The sequence below is a fragment of the Anopheles coluzzii genome, chromosome 3 (assembly GCF_943734685.1).
Source record: "Anopheles coluzzii chromosome 3, AcolN3, whole genome shotgun sequence".
Taxonomy (NCBI): Eukaryota; Metazoa; Arthropoda; class Insecta; order Diptera; family Culicidae; genus Anopheles; species Anopheles coluzzii.
In genome coordinates this window covers 36,647,898-36,670,651 of record NC_064671.1, presented here as the reverse complement: position 1 = coordinate 36,670,651, position 22,754 = coordinate 36,647,898, and the positions used below count along the sequence as shown (strand labels likewise).

The window sequence follows — 22,754 nt, the reverse complement described above, 5'->3', positions numbered from 1 at the left end:
TGTGTGTATGTGTGTTTGTGTATGGGTTGGAGAGTGTATTATTGTGCTAATATATGTCCGATTAGCCATTAGTCGATGTGCGCTTTGCGTAACTGATATTTGCAAAATAATAAAACGTGTGCAAGAATATACAAATGAACATAGAAACCGTACACCTTTTTTATCGTATCGTGTTAACAAAGTTATGGTGGTTATAGGTCGGTCACGTCCTGTGTGTCCTGTGTCCTTGGTAAACTTGTTAAATCCGACCTGCTTAATGTGAGAAGAGCAGATAACAGACGCAGATGGGAGGGGTGAAGATAGTTACATGTAATGTGCTTTTTATAGCCCAATAAGCCTACACAGCCGCATGTACACACACACATACCCCCGCCGCATGGATAGATAAATGTGATGAATGCGCCGCAGTGATTTTTTTACACAAATAGAAAACCGGGGTAGTGTTTAATATAGTAGTTACAAGCGTACGTGCAGAAAACAATGAGGTATCAACAAGCGCCGTTGAATTTCTCAATTTCTTTTTTCCACAAAACGAATAACACGAGGGGAGCTGCTGTCGCTTTCCCATACGGCAGCGACGAACGAGAAAATAAATTAACAACCCGGGGGCAATGTGTTGGTTTTTGGTTGTAACGCTTGAAGGATTGCTTCTCTTTAATCCATCCATCAAATCGCAAATAGGGGTTTTTAGCATAAACTTAACGCGTATCGCGGAAACAGTGTGGAAACGCTCTAAAGATTCACTGTAGGCTAAAAAAAAACAGACAGACATAAACAAAACATAATCTAAACACAAAAACAACGGCTACTAAACAAAACAAATCTTAACACGCGTCCACGTAACATTACACTAACAAATTAACGACAAAATGGGATATTTCTATCATCGTGCTAGGGGAGGATTTACCTCATCTACTACTAATACTACCTACTACTACTGCTGCAATAGAAACTATTTGTATGGGGCATCAAAAGAAGAAATTTGCTGTGAAAAAGGTGCTCCATGCAAGAAAATAACAAAAACAAAAGATTGACCGGGGCGCGGACCTCATTTCTCTTCCTGGCAATTTAAAAACTATACACAGCTAAACAATTACGAATTGGCCATCATTAACTAAACCGATTTATCTTTGAAACTGCCGCACAGGTTCGTTGCTTCGTTCAAATGGTTTCAATGATGAGCTTTGTGTATCGATCTGCGTGTCTTGTACTTCCTGCTCTTCTCTACTTGCTAAAATCGTGACCCGCGCAGCTACCACACAACACACAGGGCTCTGTTTGTACACGCACTCACTAAATTTCGATTTCGAAATTAGAACAAAACACTAATACAACAAATAATATGCTTTCTCTAGCTTTCTCTTAAGTAGCCACGTTACACATCTCCACTGCGCGCATTAAAACAAACAGCATTCGGACTTACTACGTACTATTCCCTTAGTATTATACTTATTTATCTACCCTACCTCTCTCGCGCTCTCTCTCTCTCTCTTACTCGATATTTCGTTTCTTCAACAATCGAACGTTTTTAAATCACAGCAATGCTTGCCAATTGAAATGTGTACTAGCTGTTATAAACTCTCTCTCTCTCTCTCTCTTTTCATCTGTCTCTGCTCACACACTTCATCTCCGCTCATACACGTCCATATATAGTCGATTGTGTCTGCAGGTCGAAACGGTACTGTGAATGCTATATTGTTCATATAAATCCACACACGACTTGTTTTGCGTAACGGAAAGACTATAAAGATACATTTGTAGCATATATCTAATCCAATCTTTCTCTCGATACAAACGAACGAACGTGGTTGTCAGCATGTCTAGTTGTGTGTGTGTGCGTGAGTGTAATTTTGTGTGTATGTATGAAGCGAGTTTTGGTAGGGGTCACAGGGGGTGTGTGGTGGTAATGTGTGTCAAGAAAAGGAAAATCTACGGGGAAAACTCAACAGGAAGGACACCACTTCAGGCGCGGTAGCGAGTGACCCAAGTTGCTATCGGTGGCTTGATCTATGATCATCACCAAGCTGACGATCGGACTGCGATCGATTGAGCATGATGGAGGGTGGTGGTGCTGCGTTGGTGGTGTTGCTAGTGGAGGTGCCGTTGCCGGCAGATGATGGGAAGCTAGCTATCTCGCATTCGGGCCCACTGGTATCGAGCGTTTGCACTGCTACGGGAGCACTCAAGGTACGTTCGATTGAACGAACGGTCGAGCCACCGCCGGCCGCAATGTTCGACGAGGAGGAGGAGGAGGACGAGGACGATGGTGCCGCCGGCCCCGTTGCCGCTGCTGTGGCTGAGCGATGCTTCGGTATCGGTATCTTCATGGCCGCACGCAGCTCGGCACTAAGCTCGCGGAACGAGAACGGTGCGCAACGGTTGCTGCGGGCAAGGACGGGACTTCCACCGGTTGCTTGTACTGCGACGGCTGCTGATGATGGTGCCACCGCCAGTGAAGAGCATGAAGACGACGAACGGCTGGAGCTGTGCGTGGCGGTGGGACACTCGAACCGTTCATCACTGTCCTGCTTTCTGGTTTCGCTCGGCACCGGCGAATCCTTTGCCTTGCTTCCACCACCTACCGAGGTAACGATGTGTTGCAGCAATTTGTTACAGAAGCTGTGCCCACTGCCGGCTGCAACAAGCGTCCCACTGTCAGCGCCAACGGGCGATAGATGCTCCTCTGCCGCGTCCAACGGCGCATCGCTTTTGTTGATAATCTCAAACGAACTCTCGATCGAACCGTGGCTGGTGCCTTCGGTCGGTGACGCCGGCGGCACCGGACTGACGTTGAACCCGATCTTCACGTTCGTCGCTCTCGGCTTCACCACGCTACAGTCGGTGTCCGAAACGGTGATCGCTGCCGGTGGTGCCGATGAGAGCAGCGGAGCCGGAGGAGGAGGCGGCGGCTGTGGCGGCGGAGTCGGCGGTCCGGCCGGTTGCAGCAACACCTCCTCGATGGTGGACGGGCGACGCGCGAGCGCCAGCTCTAGCCGCATCAGATGACCCGGGCTTTTGCCCGGCGATTCGTAGCTCAGCTGATTATCACAGAGAAAGGAGTAGTAATCGGTGGGCAGATTACCGCCAGCGATCTCTTTCAAGCTTCCCACCGCGTCGCTCGCCGTACCGGGGACGTTCGGTATGGGCATCTTTGTGGAGGGCACCGTCGGGCTCTTGGGAATGGTGACGCCGCCCGTGCTGCGCTCGGTGCTCTTCGTCACTTCCCCGGCAATGCAACCGGCGCCCGTGCCGAGAGGGTTGGTGGTGCGCAGCTGCACGCTTTTGGCCAGCGTTTCCTTCAAGTTCGGATCGCTGCGCATGTTGCGCAGCCAGCGAAACTTTAGCTTCGTTCTGCTGCCGCTGCTTCCTCCACTAGCATCGCCGGCACCGCCACCGGATCCTTTCCCCTTGGCCGACCCGTTGCCCACCGATACGCCCGACAGATTGCTGGCGCAGGACCCGTACAGTGTGTTCCCACCGAGAGCGCCATTGCCACTGCCGGCAGCGTGTTTTAGCTTCAGCGACCGTTTCTTCTTGCGCCGCATGGCCATCCCGAACCGGTGGAACGGCGAGGGGGACGAGAATTTGCTCTTCCCGCTACTACCACCACCACCGGCACCTCCACTAGCAACTCCGCTCTTGCCGCTGTCGGAAAGTTGGTCCACCGACGAAGCGCTTACCTGAACGCTAGACACCCCAACGGCACCATGCCCTATCGTACCCTCCCGCCCGGGCAATACCACGGCAGCAGTTGCACCGGCAAGCAAAGCGTGAGATTCTTGCGACGCACGTGCATCGTTTCCACCGCTGACACCTGCAAACTGTAGCGCACCGGCATCGTACAGCATAACGGCCAGCGAAGAGCTATCCGAACCAGGTCGGAATAGGCCATCATCATCATCACCGTGCGGTGGCAGTGATGGTGGTGTGGCCGCCACCGGCTGCATTTGGATCGGATGGATCCGACAGATTTGGTTAAAGGTCTGGTTGGGTGTATTGGTGATGATGGTGGTGGTAGTAGTACTACTATCGCTACTAAAGGGAAGTTGTTCTTCGTGTTCGACGAGCTGATCGTAACTACTTTGACTACTTTTAGTGATGAGCCCACAACTACTACGGGTAAGAAGGTAGTTCTCGTTGTCGCTGATACAACGACGAGGAGTGGAGGAGGAGGGAAGGGAGGAGATGAGGCGGGGTTTGCTGCTGCTGGCTACCGATACTCCAGTTGCTGCGGCCACCGTCGCTGCTGCCCGGATGGCGGATGGTGGTGGTGATGGTGGAAAAACGGAACTACTACTACTGCGGTTGTTTTGGTTGGGTTTGGTATTAGGTGTTGTTGTACTGGGGATTGTTGTTGTTGTTGTTGCTTCTGCTGCTGCTGTAGCAGTGGCGAAGGTAATCGTAGCTGTTGCTGTTGCTGTATTCGCGGTTGTTGCTGAGTTGGTAGCTGTTGTTCTTGATTTGCACATGGTTTCCGATACTACTGTTTGACACTCACCGGATTCCCAGTCTTCGTCGGTACCCTCGGAAGAGCCGCCGGAATGGTTCAGCTGCCGCTGCTGTTGCTGAAGCTGCTGCTGCTGCTGCTGCTGCTGGTGTAGCTGCTGCTGGTGCTGCTGCTTCTGCTGATGTGCCGCCTGCCGTTGTTCAACGTCCGCCGTTTTCATACCGATACCGTAAAAAATGCCACTATTCTGTTGGTTGCCTCCCAACGATGCACGGTTGTTGTTCACCGATCGGTGGTGTAGCTGCTGTGGGTCGGTATAGTTGGAGCTGGGTATCAGCGATTGGCTCCGGTTCGACTGGTCGCGCATAGCCAGGTACTGGCGCTGTTGCTGCAGCTGCTGCTCGTGCTGTACCGTGTGATGCTGGTACGGCACGACGTGATGGTGGTTGTTCGTGTGTGTAGCGTTCTTTTGCGTTCCCTCGACCACTGACTGCGGCACAGGCCGGGCGTCCATCGTGTCGACGCACTCGCCCCGTCGATTGAGAAACACTTGCACCTACAAAAAAAGGGAAACATTGATTGATTCCGGAATTGATTCTGGATAAGAGGTCCGAAAACAGTTTCCGGAATTGGCTCCGCAATCGGAATCAGCTCCGCAATTGACTACGGGATCATAATTGGCTTCGAAATCGAAATCAGCTCCGGAATCGCAATTGGCTCCAAAATCAGAATCAGCTTCGAAATCGGAGTCGGGGTTTCGACATCTCCATAAGAAGAGACGTTTGGATCTAATGATGCCACGAATTGATATCCGCAAAGAATCAAAATTTACTTGTAAACGATCCATTCTCATGGAGATTCCGGGACTGATTTCGCTTCTGGAACTTGTTATTTTATTGCAAGAACTGATTCTCATTCCGGAGCTAATTCAAATTCTGGATTCAATTCTGATTCTGGTACCGGAACAAATTGCGATTCCCAGAGGTCGACTCCGATTCCGTAGCCAATTCTGATTCAGAAACCTATTCCGATTCCGGAATCGATTCCGAACTCAACTCCGGAATTGGCTGTGGAATCGGCTCAGGAATTGATTCCTAACACGGAATCGAAATCGAGTAGGTCCGAATCCAAGCTCCCTCCACTAAACTCTACATACCTGTTCGGGGCACTTTTTGGCGCTACCTTTGTGCGCGTCGTCAATCTCTTGTTTGTCCAGTGTCAGGACAAATCGGCCCTGTGATTGGTCTTCTGTTCCGAAGGGTGAAAATATTGTAGCCAGAACACATTTTAGATTACTATACCTTTCAATAGAACACTACTACTGGTTCACTTACCGGCACCAGCTAGCTCGACGAAAAACGTATTGAACCAAAAGTGCCACCCTTTGTCGAGTTTGTTCGGTCGAAACTCGACCTTCACGTCGCCGGCCAGTGGCATACAGCAGTCGAGCTCGACCGATATGTAGTGGTCCGTGCGCCGGAACTTCACCAGCGGCAGCGGTTCCTTCATGTCCTTCTGCTGGATCGAGCCTACCTTCAACGGCAAATCGGCGGGAAAGATGCGCAGCTCAAGAATCTAAACACGAAGAAGAGGCGGAGGAGAAGGATAACGGTAGGTAGAGTTAATACGCAGTTAAACTGTTATGTGCAAGTGAGAAAAGGAGATTGGAAGCTTCTCGGAACAGAGCTTACATAGAGCGACACTTTCCGGTACGTTAGGTTTTGGCGCAACAGCTGCTCGTAGTACACCACGTAGCGGCGCTGCGAAGGAATGGTGACCCCTTTCTTATCCTTCGTGCGCTTTTCCGCATAATACGTCAGTGCCTCGTGGGCTGTCTGGAAGCTGTTGTTGTACAGCAAGTAGCAGCAGATCATTGTTCCTGGTGAAGGGAAAAAGGTAGAGACGTAGAGTAAATAGTTTGCTGCAGAGTTTTATACAAAATCATTTCCCTGTTTGCGGCCCCCGGGGAATAGGACTGTTGATCTCAACAAGATTAGGGTGATTTTGTCCGTAGCTTACCGACTTTGTTTCAAAGCAAAATGCATCGAATGTTCGAAACACGACAAATGGAAGGTGTGGCTAAATCGTAACAATGGACGATAATGGGTCGCGATAAGGAGCAACGAACAAACTCGATTCATTCATAGGGCACACTCCCTTATCGATTGCATACCGAAAGCTAAATACATCCGTTTTTGTGTGTGTCTATCAATATTCAATGCTTTCAAAGACCCCTTGTAATACCAATAAGCAAAAGAAATATTTTTAAGTGACAACCTTTGTGCAACTTGTGCAACGGTGGTGATCAATATTGTGCATCTCTGAAAAACTTACCCGTGCGTCCTTTGCCAGCCTTGCAGTGGATCGCCACGACATGCGAACTATCCGCATTCAGGAAGCTGTCCACATCTTTGCAGAACTTGTCGATCAGTTCGATATCCGGCGGGTTATGATCCTTGAACGGATATTCGGCATGGTACTGTGAAATAGAAAAAAATGAAAGAATTATGAATTAAATTAGAGACAGATATGTTTCGTTCATGTATCTTGTGTGTAGAGATAGTTCAACAATATTTGGGGTATGTAATGGATGCAAGAATCTAATAATTCGATCGATGAAGCTTTATTACAACTTTATATCACCATTACAGGGTTTCCCACGATTTATTGGATGGTTCCCATAATTTTTTTGTGGGTTCCCATGTTTTTTTTTATGCGTTCCCACGATCTTTTGGCCGTTTCCCAGAATTTTAAAGATTTGAATTTATTGCATTTCTTATCAGGAAAATAGTTGAACCTAACATCTAAGTTGAATCTAAAATTATTTATTTTTTGTATTATTTTCAAATAAAAATTCGTCCGATAATACTACTATACTATTCGTTGCTGTTAGAAATATCTCGCATAACCAGCAGTTTGTTTTTTTTTAAATTTTCAATTTCATTCTTTTTACAGTAGATTTACGTGGACCGTTCGTACAGTGAGCTCCACTAGTTTCAGTGTTTCTTCGCTTGTTTAATGTATTTTAGAAGAACTTAATTATTAGATTCGTGCCAACATAATACTTCTTTCATGGATCTTTTGTGCATGTTCTTATTCATTTCAAGGATATATTAAAACACAAAAAAAAACGAAATGTTGTTGAGGGCTATAAGTTAATGGGAACGTTTAAAACTCGTTAAGATAAGCAAATATTGAGTCAATGTATCAAATTTTTACAGCTTTTTATTATTGTACCTTAGATTTCGTCTTTTAAAAACATGAAACTAAAGTTTGATGAACATATTAAAATAATAGACTTTAAAGGAAGTCAGTATCAGTATGGAGCGCATTTTTTTTAGGTTTTCAAGAGCCGCATGGGCCTTAATTTAGAGACCGTTGCACTTCTCGTTACTTGGAGCAATCTTGTTGGGAGGGAGATTGCACTAGAATAATAAAATGTGATTGTTCAAGGTTTGTTTTGGAGTTTATTCACATTTTGAAGTATTTGTTCCTTTGTTTGAGATACTCCAAAAATCAAGCCTAATTGCCAAACAAAACTATTTAGTCACCAAATTCAATCCACATCATCAACCTAACGTATCAAACTTTCCCATGCGTTATGATAAACAAATATAAAACATCGCGTTTGCTGGCAAAAAAACCCCAACTCCCTTGTGCGCACGATTATCAATCCATTTCCTGAAAGTCACGCTTCTACTGGCCCGGCCTCGAGCAGTGTAGTAAGGCAGGCAGTATAGCGCGCGACCTACCATCAGTTTAACCTTCAACCAAACACACCCCTCTCGTGTCAAACGGCCGCCTGACAATCAGAGCTGCAGTTACAGTGTGTGTTTGCCCCCCTCTGCTTCTGCACATTCGCTCAAATGATTTACGTAGGCGGGCGGGCAGTAGAGCGCAGATTGGAAGAACATCATGCTATAATCACATCAACTAAATTGCAACGGCGGCAGTAGCAGCAGCAGCAGCGGCAGCACCGGCAACCCCGGCAGCTCGAGAGCAATCAAGTAAACGTCATTTGCATCGCGCGCGCGTCTCACAAGCGCTTCTTGCATTGATCGCTAATGCGAGAGGAGGCAACGAGATGGAGAGCGAGTGTGTGGAGTGTGTAGGTGTATATGATGCATCTTATTTTATTGCACCAATCCAATTCCCTGTCGCTGCACACACACACACACATGATGAGGAGGGGATGGGCGAGAAACGAACGATCCCCACAGCGACATCAGAAGATGATGGCGCACGGTTCGCGCGGGCAGGGCGTAAGATAAACTGCCTGCGCCTGCCTGCGCCTTCGTATGCGGTATTACTACTTGTTCTTTCCCGTTTTCTGTCTTCCCGTTTCTATCTTCACCTGCAATCACGCTGCACAAGATCGAGCAAATTTGCATGTTTAAGCACATTGTGATCCCGCGGCTTGCATAATCCGCCTCAAAACACTGCCTTTGCCTTTTAACTCGGCAAAGTATCGCGTGTCGAGCCCGATACGACCATGTGCACGTGTGTGTGTGTGTGCGTGTTTCATGGTGAACCAGAGAGCAGGCAGCAGCAACTTACTGCGGAAGTCGTTGGCACGTCGGGGCTGTAGCCGTGTCTAATTTGATTAAAATGTGAGCTTGGCTGAGGGCTGCAAAGCATTTAACACTCTGATACATATTAATAAACGAGAAATACACAGAGCAGAGCATATACAAGTTGGATACAAACACATTGGAAAAAGGAGAGAAAAAAAGGAAAAGATGACATACTTGCAATGTACAGTAAAGTATGGTTTATGGAAATTTATTTTTAGATACGCAGCAACTGATAAAAAGACATGCAATTTATGACTGACGATAATGATAAATTAATTATAAATAGACGCTTAATAAAACTTGCAAGATCTAACGCAAACACGTTAATGGATATAAAAATAAAATGGATTGAACGAGGGCAATGTGTTTTAAAGAATGCAGCTAAATTAATCAATTAGCAAAACTACCCAATTTTTGTATTATTGCAGTGTTTTCCAAGTCACTTTCTAATGTGCACATCATTATTCACCGCATCCAAGATGTTTTTCGACAGCTGTCAAATGGTTACTTTGTTTTAAAATGAAATTTCAGTTTCAACACATGATTTTCAACACATAACAAAGAACTGTCAAACTCAAATAAGGCAGATCTTCTAACTTAGATGACTCCTATACTATTACAATAAGTCCTTCTTCTACTATCTGGCGTAACGACCTACTTACTGGCGACTTAGTGAGCACCACAGAGACGGATAGGGAATCCTTGCAAAAGGGTGCATCATGTGGACATATGAATTTTGAACCCACGATGTGCTTATATTGAGTAAAACAAACACGAGATCATCTAATTCAAGGGCAACAGAATAAGATCTATAGTGCCAGATAAGATATTCTTCTTCTTCTATTTGGCGTAACGTCCTACGCGGACATGCCGGCCTTTACAGGCTTTCAAGACTTAATTAATTACCACGAAGCCGAATTCTCAATCCTTGCTACGGGGGGTGGGGGGTCCTGTGTAGGTTTGAACCTATGACGGGCATGTTATTGAGTCGTTCGAGTAAACGACTGTACAATGGGACCGCCCCCAGTGCAAAATAAGCACCAGATAAGTAAGTAAGTGCAAAACTCAAATTTTCCAACAAATTATAGAACTATCTCTTGACGAAACACAGTAAAAATATAAAATATAATAAAATTACATATTAACATTTGCATCTAAAAAACGCACAAAAATTGAACCAAAAATTGTTTCCGAGGGTTTTCCTTAACTTTCAATAATAGTATCCCACGAGTCAGCAGCCAAAATTTGACACCTCTAGCAGTCGACTGTAATGGCCAAAAAAGTTAGGCAACTTCGTTTAGCAGCGTGCGCGATCATAGAACGACACCCCGTAGCGTCTAAAAGGGACTCCGTGCGGCAGTTTGTGGACGTCGTATAAGCCTGTTCCGGTATCTACAACATCTCGGCACTATTAAAGAACAATCAGAGCATCGAAAGAAAGCCCAGTTCTTAATGGCCGACATCTCTGAGCGACAAGAAGCTTCAAAGAATGCAGAAAATGGCAACCGAGGGATAAGTGGCTACATCTCTGCAGTCGCTTGGCCGGGAGGTCGATGCAACCGGCCAAACAGTGAAATGGTCCAACATCCCCCAACTGTGTCCCATCATTTTTTTTTCCAGACAAATATAGTGCAAACGCTCTACTCCTACAATTTTGTTGCGAAAACTTGGGAAGAATTGATAAAAAACGAAGGTAGACCCTTTTAAACATGTCGACACGAATTTCCGCCATGGCAAAAAATCGGATAACTGACGAAAGGCAGCCCGCATGGTCGTGGTTTTATTTTTGCAAGAAAGCTTTAATAACTACCTTTCAAAGGATGTTCATGGAAAGAAATTATCTCGCTTAGCTTTTTTCTACCGCCAGCCTAACAAAGTCTTTAATGCAAACGTTAACATATGAACTGAAACGTTCAAATTCCTATCAAAGCATCGTTTTGCCCAACCCTAATCATTGCGGCAATCAGTTGGATTGAGTTGAGTATTTTAAACACTATACTATCAAGCTTACATTAATAGATGTTGCGCTTTTGTAGCGCTTGATCCTGGTTGAGCAAACAAACGAAAGAAACAATAATGTTTTGTCTACTTCAATTCCAAGAAGTAATACACCCAGCTTCCTGACTGTTATAATCTCAATAAAACAAATACAAAAAGTTTGAAAAAAAACGAAACGAAGTAATTTCAAACTCATCAATGCAAATAAATATTTCCAACATTACTTTTAACGAGATGCCTCATTCGTCTACATAATTCTCCTTCGCCATTTGTCCACGCAATAACACATCCAAATCTCTCCTTCACAACCTTCACACTTCATGTGCCACCAGCAGGCATAATTCGAGACACAACACACCATCCAGCGTGTCTCCCCTCTCTCACGCATGCATCCTGATGTTGGATACACACAGCCAGGTGTGTGCGCGGCGATCGATATTCTAAAATAAAATGTTAATTGCTCATCGTTTGGGCGGAATAATCGGGGAGCAGTGGTGTGTTGTGTCTGCGTGTCTGCTGTTGGTGGCACCACACAGGCGATGGAAATTGCTGCGAAGCTGCGAGAGAAGGAGAGCGGGCAGCAGTGGAAAATTGCTACCGGCGCAAACCAATCTCATCCCCATTACCGGATGTGTGAACAGACAGCAGAGTTCCGGGCACAAACACACCACACAGGCCCATATTTGCAACCCACCTACGCGTCGCTAGCCAGCGGAGACGGTGGCTGGAGGCCACCATCCTAGCGGCACTCGGGTGTATGGGATGTGTGCGTCCCGCACCTCTCTCCATCCTGTCGATTGATCAAGGAAAACTGGCGACACTTTGCCAGTGCCTTCGAGCATGGCAACAGCACCACACCCCACCGACAGCATCAGAAGCGCACCAACCAACGCACGCGACCATCCGCTTGCCGCGCGCGTTACAAAAAGACGTTCCGGGAAGCGTGATAAGGAAAACCGTTCAATCCTTCAATTAAAAGAGCGGGCGCGGGCGGTACAAGAACGAGCAGCGTTCACCCTTTTCGCAGAATCACGACAATTTTCGCCCACCGTTTGGCCCTAGCAACAGCGAGCTGCAGTAGCAGCGGCTCTGACGGATGGTAAATTGAGGCGACAGCCAACATGCGCCAGCCGCAGTACCTTCGATTAGCGCACGGGCGCGTAACGTTTAGCGCGTACAATCATCGAAAAGCATTCGCGAACGGGGAAAGAGGAGGAGCAGGAGGAGGAGGAGAGCTGTGTGTATAATGCGCTGACCGCGTCCGACCGAGACAACTGGCGCGCGCGTGTATTTTCTCACAGACGACCGGCCTCTCGCTACACTGCCACCCGCTCTTGCCCACGGAAACAATGCACTTGCGCTTCCCCCCCGTCGTCCCGCACACACGAACGACTGACAACGATCATCACCGGGAGGGGTGCAAAGATCGCCATCAACACACCATTTTAAGTATCACCACTAACCACCACCAGCAGCACCCGCGTTTCTCCCACCCGACGATGATGATGATGCCGTCCGTTGTCGAGTCGCGAATAATGATGAAACGATTAAGTGATCTTTATCGATGCGAGCCGAGCGAGGAGGAGGAGGAGCCACACCGGCAGTGGTGTTGGATTGATGCATGGCGGCTTTCACAAAACCCTCTCTCTAAATGTGCAAATTATTTGATTGTTAAATCATCGCTATCGCGATAATTGATTGCAACCTATAGTCAGCTGTTGCTGCTGTTGCTGCTTCTGCTACAGGTACGGGGAGAACGGGGGAGAAGCAATGCATCTGCGATAGGTAAATTGCATCTGGCAACATTTCACACATTTACAGCTCTATCAAAGACGGCTGACAATCACAACCTGGGGTTGTTAGGTTTTTTTTTGTCTCCGACACACACAGACACGAGTCTCCGTTTATTGCACACACACACGCACAGTTGCTAATGGTTGATGTTTCCGAGAGCTTACAATCAAGGTGTCTGTCTCCATCGTCCTCCCTCGATCGCGCTGCAGCTGCTGCTGCCGCGCGACCGTGGGGAGGGTGTTTGACCCCCACGGTAGTGATGGTGGTGCATCTGTTGTGCACCATCACCATCACTTATTGTGCATTTAATTTGCAGCAGTAGTGACACCGTTTGGCAATGTGCTCTTTTGCACTGTTAAACGATCGTAAAAAAAGGCATCATCGGAAGGGATACTACACGTCTGGTGCATTCAATGACAGTTTAAACTAGGAAACTGTTACAAATCAGCAAAGTAAGAGGTAAGATTCGATTGTGAATTTTTTAAATGATTTTGATTGATACAGTAGTTGCCGCCAAAATTTGGCTCTAATAATCAATGTTTGACTCTACCGCGTTTAGTTTTTGTCTGTAAGTTGACAATGTTGTACTCTTTCTGATGACAACTGTCAAAAATTGATGCCTTAGAGGCAAACATTGTGATACACTGTCCAATGTTGGTGCCTCACCGTCCAAATAGACATACAGCGACAACGTCGCTGTATGTTTTCAAAATTTTTGTGTGTTTTCAAATAAAAACAAGTTGGTTGTCTGAGTCAAATGAGCTACTTTGATCTACACCGAGTGAAATTTTGAGCTATTTTTCGTCGCGCGCGACGTTGTCGCTCTATGTCTATTTGGACGGTCATAGACAGAAATATGTGAGTCAGGATTCCACGGCAATGACTTTACATACAGTATTGGACAAAACATTTGCAACCATTGAATCCCGATCAATTAACTCTTCATTACAGGGTTATAGAAACTCGATCGTGATACAATTTTTTTTTAATTCTTAGAAACACCATAATTCATGTTTAATAAAACAAAAATATTATTCTTATTATTCAGGAGGAACGGTCCGACAAAGCCGTATTGCTTAGCACACAAATATTATTATTTATACAAAATGATTAATAAAAAATATATATATATTTCTTCCTAGACAAAACTTCGCGTTGGCACTATGCCAATCAAGTAACAGGTTGGCTGATAAGTCCCCGGTCTGACACATAGATGGCGCCGCTAGTATTAAATGCATATTATTTTTATATAGTACCAACCTTCAAATGATTCGTGTCAAAATTTGACGTCTGTATGTCAATTAGTTTGTGAAACAGAGCGTCTTTTGTCAAGCAACTTGTGTTATTTTGTTGTTCCACCAAGACAACGCACCGTGCCACAAGTCATTGAGAACGATGGCAAAAATTCATGAATTGGGCTTCGAATTGCTTCCCCACCCACCACCAGATCTGGTATTCTCCAGATCTGGCCCCCAGCGACTTTTTTTTTGTTCTCAGACCTCAAAAGGATGCTCGTAGGGAAAAAATGTGGCTGCAATGAAGAGGTGGTCGCCGAAACTGAGGCCTATTTTGAGGCAAAACCGAATTAGTATTACGTATTACCAAAATGGTATCAAAAAATTGGAAGGTCGTTATAATCGTTGTATCGCTCTTGAAGGGAACTATGTTGAATAATAAAAACGAATTTTGACAAAAAAATGTGTTTTTCTTTGTTAGACCGGGGACTTATCAGCCAACCTGTTAATTAATAAAGTTTTGTGAAATTGCTACCCAAGCCTTTTGGATTTGTGCAAACAACTGATCCTTATTTCGAACACCTTCACGACCAATTCGCTGATTCACAATCTCCCACACGTTCTCGACAGGGTTCAGATCTGGAGATTAGGGCAGCCAGTCCACTACTACTGTTTGGTTATCCTTATGCCACTGTTTGACCACCTGGACGGTGTGTTTGGGGTTGTTATCTTGTTGGAATATCCATTTCAATGGCATATTCCATTCAGCATAAGGCAGCATAACATCTTTCAGGAAGTTGTTGTACATGAAACGGCGCATGATTCCATCGATTCGGTGAATTGGACCAAGGCCGCACGCAAAAAACATCCCCATTCCATTACATTGCCTCCGCCATGTTTCAATGTTATCTGGCAGTACCGTGAATCTAAGCGTTTTCCAGTCGGTAAGCAGTCGGTCAACGTACATGGCAAATCCCGTCGCTTCCAAAGATGTTGAACTTTGACTCATCACTGAACAGAACCGTCCGCCATTTCTCCACATATCCAACCAATATGAGATTGAGCACAAAAGAGTTTCCTTTTCTGGTTCCTTAGTGAAATCAGATGTTTCTTCGCAAGGCGTCGAGACAATAATCCTGCTTCAACGACACGTCGTCTGATCGTCCGGTCGGATATCGATACAATAATTGTACATTATTTTGTACCTTGAAGGAAGATTTGAAAGGATAATTTTTAATGCATCTGACGATCATGGAGTCCTCTCTGGACGTGGTGGATCTAGGTCTTTTACCTCTATTGTACACCGAAATATTGCCGGTCGAACGAAATTTTGAGCACAGTCTTGAAACAGTTCATTTGTTCATCTTAAATTTGTCACAAATAGTTTTTAGTAACATCCCGCTCTTTTAATCATCGATTTTTTTTCGTAGTTCCAATACAAGGCTGTCAGCAGCCATTTTGATGTCTAATAATATAAATAGAAGGAAAACGAGAGTATTGACCATTTTCAATGGGTTTTCAGGTTTTATTAATGGTACAATAACGCAATCAAAAATACTTTGATCAACAAATAAAACCTTTGCCGCCTTTTTCCGACAGTTTTAACGGAATAAGAACAAAAATAGGATAAGTTGCACTTGTTTTGATCAACGCAAAATGGCCTGTGTGAACAAAACACTTCCGGCGATCTGTCATTTGACAGAAGAAAGTCTGTCAAGTTACCAGAAAGCCTGTTTGAGCAAAAAAATTTACCTGTCCTGTCATAAAATGACGTTCAAATTTGCTTGAAAAAACCTGTGAGATTGCCGAGACCAAATACGCTTTAATTTTAGATTCTACCAAATGATCTCCTTAAAGAACCTTATGATGAATGTAAACACGTCCTTGTTTTGACATTTTTTCGAGCAGGTACTCGAATCTAATTCTAGCTTTGAGGCTGAACGAATACGATGTTCTAATCATCACTGCTCGATAGAGTAAAGGTTCCATTAAAGGCAAAAAACTACAGTCGATAAATAAAAAAATACTGTGGTTTTTTTACACTAAACTTCATAGAAAGCACATACAAAGAGCGAGAGGGTGGTTGGCAAAGTTTAGTAGGAAATTATCAAAAAAGAACACATCATAGTGCAATATTATCTATAGAACCAAATACATTGAGACTCAACAAACAATAAACTCCAAAAAAAAAATGGACTTCCTCTAAATTAATGCACTCAGAGGAATTTAAACGAAACATTCCCAATGTGCTATAAGATCTCCATAAACAGAAACAATAGCTATTACCACCGTTGATTGAAACACGACGCATTAACACACCACTATCATTTAATAATAAATCTGTAAGGTTTGATGCTGCACTTACCGGAAACAATTTCGGATCGTACGTACGCTCCGAGCAAAGGTTGTACACTTTGAACTTTTTGTCGTGCCGCTGGGTGAGTAGCTTGACCACGTGTTCGCGATTATTCCGGTAGATGGCCTCCACGTTGCCCGCCGGAAAGCCCATGGCGATGATCTTTGGCGTAATATCTGAAACGAAGGAAAAGGAGAGACATTTAGTATCAAACGCACGAGAGCAACATTTTGATGTTTTATTACATTCGATGCTCTTTGGCATCCTCTGTGATCTGCCTGCAATCCCTGTGAACCCCCCTGTGAACCACCATCGACAAGTGTGTTAAAATGTAGTCGTCCTTCAAAAGAGCACTGAAGAATGCTGAACGATGCTCGGAGATTTGATTTGTATACTAATTGGCCAGCAGACAAGTATGCTTATGCAGTGCTCCACCCACCCCTTGTAATGCTGCACTACACACCATGATTGCACACAAAACATTGTGGCAAACTGTAGCCCAGCCGAGTTCGACGGATCGCATGTTTTATCCCGCTCGCGCTAAGTAAGTGCACTCTATCGCACCTGATAAAAGCACTATTTTCTCGACGAGCACGGGAAAAAGGCATTGGGAAATCCATGCCCCACGAGATCACAGACCACCCATGCGAATATGTGTATGATAATGAAAACATAATCACATATCACCGTGCACACCGTTGATGTGCTGCTGCTGTGCATCGCGCTATTCCTCCATCCATTTCTGCGCAAGAATTCAAAGGGGAGGCCGTAGAACACAGGAAGCGAAGAACTTTATCCAGCTGCACCTGACTGCACCATTGCTACGCTGCATTACACGGTAATTGTATCACGGCATAGAGAGGGCACACATCACGACGGCATTCCCTTCCGGCGCCCCATGAGGATGACGGCCCAGAGCATTCTCTCTGGAGCTTTTATTTTTATCCATTCTTTCCATTCTGCCTTCCCATGCAGACGCAGGTCGGTCGGCCGCATAAAATACGGTAGCAACAAAACCCGGGTGAAGATATAATTTGCATACCTAATTGCCACTGATTAGCACATAAATACATCGGGACACATACGTGGATACACACCACCATCACAGAGCAGACGCAACGCTACGTGGGGGAAAAAGAGAGCTGAAATGGTGAATTATGAAGTGAAGAGCGGGCCGGCTTGTGCCCAGGTTTGAATTTGGACCGAAACTGCGAATGAATAAAACAAATGACGGAGGAAGGTGTTACAAGGAACGTCATGACTGCCTGCCTGCCCACACACACACTCGCCCCTGATATTCTCCTGCGAGAAGCCTTCTACAATCCACTTCGCGATCGTGTTCATTCCCTTCAGCAAGTACAACGTTTTCGCTAATGGTCGAATGAAACGCAACACACGCACGCTCAACACCCTCCCCCCGGGGCCAGCGGCCGGTGGTATGGGGGAAGGGTTAGTGTGCGCCACTTGATTTATGATCACGATGCACTTGACGCCAAAAGTAGCCCCCCCCCCCCCCCGTTGCAGTAGATCAACCGGGTTGGGTTGGGGGAGGTTCCTTTACAATTTACTTGCTTTTTTTTTTACTTCGTGCCACGCTACACCTTATTAGCGTGCGTTGAATAAATGTAGTAGGGAACAACACGCGCCACCCCTGGTCCCCTAAACCGCCGCCACAGGTGTGCATGTGCACAACATAGCGCAGCGGCTGCTTGATTGTGTGTGATTGCCGCGCGCTTTTATGAGAAGAAATGCATTTGAAATGCAGATTTCCGTCAACCGGCAGCAATGGCTGGTGGACGCTGTTTGACGGTGGGACGGGCGGGTGTTAATGTAAGCGATCGGAGCAGAAAACGCTTGATAGGGGAAAATGTGTAAAACACTTGCTAATCTCACGAAACAAGTTTCTGGTAAAGCTTATTTTAATTGGAAACCGATTGGAAGCCGATTTACAGACCATTTTATAGAGGGCAATAGAAAACTGTTTTCAACCAGATTAAATGCAATTCAGAATTAGTCGTTTAGAATGCATTTTTTTATTAGAATGTTGCTCTAGGATCTTTTTTGATTTATTTTTGATATAGTTGTAACAATGGAGTTTTATAACATGGAGTTTTTGACTCGGAACGACTCCAGACGACCCCGAATGACTCCGGATGACTCCAGATAACTCCGGATGACTCCGGATGACTCCGGATGACTCCGGATGACTCCTTGACGGCTTCAGACTATTCCAAAAAACAAAATTTCAGCCTGTCGGTGAAAAAATATTCACCATGTATACATTTGACAGTTACGTTCCGTCATATTCGACTTCATCATTTGTGTACATACAAAGATGTATGTTTAATATCTTTGTGTTATCATTTATCTGTTTAAAACGGTTTATATTTCTTCCATTAATTTGAAAAAAAATAAAAATAAAATCAAACAGTTTGAAACATTTTGCGACAAAATAGTAATGCAGCCCAAAATAACCCCCGCCCCCCACCATTATTTAACGTGTTAAATGTTATACGGTTTTTAGTACCGCAGAACCTCTGCAAACATCAAATACAAAGTATTTTGAGGTCTTCTATCGTCAATTTACAATAAACTTTAACTTGGATATACATTGGATGTGCCCTATAGACTATAGACACAAGCTAAAACTATCAACGCTATATCCCATAGTTTCGTTCTCCTTAAAACATGTAAACGAAGCCATGCTTCCAAGCCGTAAATTGATATTTAAACGTTGTTTGATTAGAACGATAGGCACGTAATGAATTAATCATAACACACATGTCGTCCTCGAATGTGCCCCTAACAACACACACACACCCATGCCCAAGAATATGATGCAAATTGAGCCAGTTCACGTAACGAGGATGTTATTTGTTGACCCACGTGCGTTCGGCGGTCACTGTTTGATGATCATCTATCAAATGAGCACCGACCGCTACTAGCAGACAACACCACTCCGGGCTCAATTAGTACTAATTAGTAATGGAGGCGCCGTTTTATTCCAGTGTGTGACATTTCCCGTCCACTGTGTGTATGCCTTGAGCTACTGCCGCTACCACAGAGAGATCGAGAGACACGAGTTTTTCCATGATCAAGTGTGTTCCTTTGCTCTTTGTGACGATTGAACCGGTTCTGGCCCGCAGTCTAGCAGCCCTCTATCACAAAGCAATCAAACACACACACACATGTGGATATCTATTTGGCTTGGCCTCCGTTGTTTTTTTTTCTCTTCCTCTCTCTCTCTCTCTGGCGGTGTCCCTGACCGAAACACGATCAGGTTAACCCCGCGCGCGGTCATCTCGTCCGCCACCCCCCCTTTTCAACGGCTCAACACAGCCACACACTCGGTCGAACTTTGAGGAGTTGAGATCCCAAACGCACATTCGTTTGCGAACGACAAGGGGAAACGATGACAAACGTTTTGGCGGTTCGTCGCTTGTCTACGCGATTTGAATGCAAGCAAAGAAACTTGGCCAACACCATCAGGTCGGCGCGTCGTCACGTTCGGCCAATTGAGGAAGAAGAGCGAAACCGTGCAGCAAGCAAGAAACCACGAGACATACATCCTTTCAAATGGCGTAGTGAAAAAAACGCGTAACAACAAACAGTAGTAGCAGCTGGCCGAGCAGCAGCAAGTGTGTGGGATTTCCGAAAAAAAAAATCATAGCAAACTTACGGCCAGTGGTTTAAACAGCTGGAACACACCCGTCGAGGAAGGACAAGCAGAGTGCTCACACGACAAAAAAACGCAGACAAGAATCGCGCCCCATTTACTAGAACAAGTGTCAGCATGACCAACGCACTCTTGTGGTACACCTTTTAGCGGAACTTTTCTATTTTTATACTAAATCAATGGTAAAACCAAAACGAGGAACTTTGGCATGCAATAATTAGCATCAGGCGCTGCCTATCACAGTGCATCATTTTCGAAAAATCATCAAAATTCCCACCAAAACTGTGAAATAATGGCGGGGGGGGGGGGGGGGGGGGGTGTTGCAGTTGCTTGTGGTAACGGCGGCGTAGAATTTGACCGACATTTGGCTGAACGCTGAGAACGTTGACTGATGCTGCTGCCGCTGTGTCAAGCATACACACACCGACACACAAACGCTCGGGGCACGTTTACACTCTTCAGATCTCAAGGACAGCAGCAACATTATGAGCACAATAACGATCGATCAAGCGAACGAAACACGCGCGCGCACACGATCGAGTTTTCCCGCCAAAGGGAGAGAGACAGAGCAAGAGCGAGAGAGCAAAACAGCACACCAACCAACCAACCCCGGGGGTCTATGACCGATTCTTCGTTTGGCATTGGAAAGTGGTCCCCGTTCGAGGGCGATGTGGGGTTGAAAGGTATAGTTAAATGCTTCGCCGCTTGCACACCGGTCATCCCACCCCGGTGTTGTGTCTAATGTGGCACACGGGAGACAGAACGAGAGGTGTTTATTTAAAAGGCAGAAAACCGACCTAGCGCCACGGACATTATGGTACACCACTAGGGAGAGAGCGAAACTGTTGGGATTGGGGCGCCAGTGGATTAAGATGTTGAAGTTTGCAACCGGGGGGAAACATGGGCATGGTTATGTGTGGTTTGATTTTGCATTGCATTGCAAGTGAAAGAAAGCAACTTGTCGTACGAAGTACCTGATTTTTTTTTAAACTAAAAACACAAGAAAATTAAGACACGAACCTAACATTAACGCTTAAAAAGAACTCTTCGTCTTTTCGCAAATAATTTTCGCGACATCACACAAAGCCATAACATGCTTACACACAAATATATGTGGCGAAGCTCTATCGTTTTGCCGGCTAATATGTTTGCCCTGTCAGTATCAGCCAGTTCAGTGAGACGCAGCTGCGGTCGTAGTAGGCGCACACAATCATCCTGCTTCCGTTGATGGTTTCACCGCAAGCAATCGAAGAACGTAAAACGTAAGCAGCAGCAGCTCCGTGGGCTATGCGGCGACACGCACGTACACTGCCCCCACGGGCGACGGACCGTGTGTGTGTGTTGTGCATTACTTGCAACATTGTTGCAAGCGACGTAAACATTAACCGTCTGTTCTATCTTCGCTTCGCAAAGTGCTATGAAATGCTTCGTTACAACTGGAGGTGATAGGATTTTTTTTTAAGGAAACGCACAAAAGGAATGCGATTGCGCATAAACCTTTAAAGTGTTGTGTATGTCGGAAACGTTTTGTGGTTAATCGACGGACACAAAAAGAAACTTTTTCGACAAGGAAATCCAAACTTTTCGTGTGATCGTGAACAAAGATATCTCAAATTAGGTATAATTTGCATACGTTCCGTTAAAAAACATTTAATGATTAGTTGTAACTTCTTAGTTTAAATGCAAAATAAAATAATGTCTAATTTCGTGTTTGTTTTTCTTTTCGTTTCAGTTTACTTAATAATAAACCTAATTATTAACTTATTATTATGATAATGATTTTTGTTTTACTTAATAACATCAACAGTACGACAAAGCAACCCTGGTTCGATTGTGAAATGGTAGTTTGTTTGTACTGAGAAAAAAATGAAGTTGTTTTTGCTAATCGATTAAAATTAAAAACTCTTTGTTTTGTGTAGCTTTTTGCTAGAAATGTAATTGGCTCTGAAGTTGCTTTATTTATAATATGATTTTATACATGTTTCATCAGTTAAATTCGTTCTATTGAAATAAAATTCTAAAGGGGATTTTTAAAATCATGTGATTCAAAGTCTCCTTTTGAGAATAAATAAAAATAAAAGACTTTTTTTGATACAAATGTTATTGAAGCGGCGCTATTTATTTTTTCAAAATACATGTAAGTTATCGAGTCGAGTCGCTTCTCTTCGGAGGTTGCTTACAGACTGAGTTTATTCTACGAAAATATCTATTACATATGTGGTTCACGCATACTTATAATTAAACCTAACACTATCAACGCAATACTACTTAGCTATGTATCTAATAACCTATACAAATACTAATAAGATATTTACAGCGTGGTAACTGCCCCATCCTTCTAGTGTTGATTCTCCTGAATCAACTTTAAAGCCAAAAAAAATCGTTATATAGTTATTTGGAGTTGATTAAATTTTTGACATTTGTTTTGTGTATTTTAAAGTTATTTTCATTTTGAACAGTGACACGTTTGTCATCTTGCACGAAATTCCTCTTAAATATGGGCTTTTCTTTCCCCTTGAAGACTTTATCTTTTACAAAGATTTCTTGCCCTACTTCTAACTGCGGAGGTACTTGCCTTAGTTTATTATGAGTTTTTAGTTGCTTGCTTTGAGCTTCTTTCAATTGTACAATTACCTCATCATAAATCCTATTTCTAACTTCGTCAATTTCCTCA

The 22,754-nt window shown here is 44.6% G+C and overlaps 1 protein-coding gene across 5 annotated transcripts in view; it reads right to left on the bottom strand.

Moving 5' to 3' along the window:
* Window positions 1–22,754, bottom strand: part of LOC120959930 (mucin-19) — a 61,017-nt gene that overhangs the window by 3,645 nt on the left and 34,618 nt on the right. For 3 of the 5 annotated variants that reach the window (XM_040383718.2, XM_040383716.2, XM_040383717.2), the window contains exons 4-9: window positions 16,414–16,580; window positions 6,782–6,926; window positions 6,139–6,326; window positions 5,782–6,022; window positions 5,604–5,695; window positions 617–5,003 (exon numbers count right to left, since the gene is read on the bottom strand). In XM_040383718.2, the coding sequence (XP_040239652.2) occupies window positions 1,992–5,003; window positions 5,604–5,695; window positions 5,782–6,022; window positions 6,139–6,326; window positions 6,782–6,926; window positions 16,414–16,580 (3,845 nt within the window). In that variant the 3' untranslated portion in view covers window positions 617–1,991. Of the gene's footprint in view, window positions 1–616; window positions 5,004–5,603; window positions 5,696–5,781; window positions 6,023–6,138; window positions 6,327–6,781; window positions 6,927–16,413; window positions 16,581–22,754 lie in introns of those variants that run through there. The other 2 variants (XM_040383720.2, XM_040383719.2) reach the window with 2 other exon arrangements.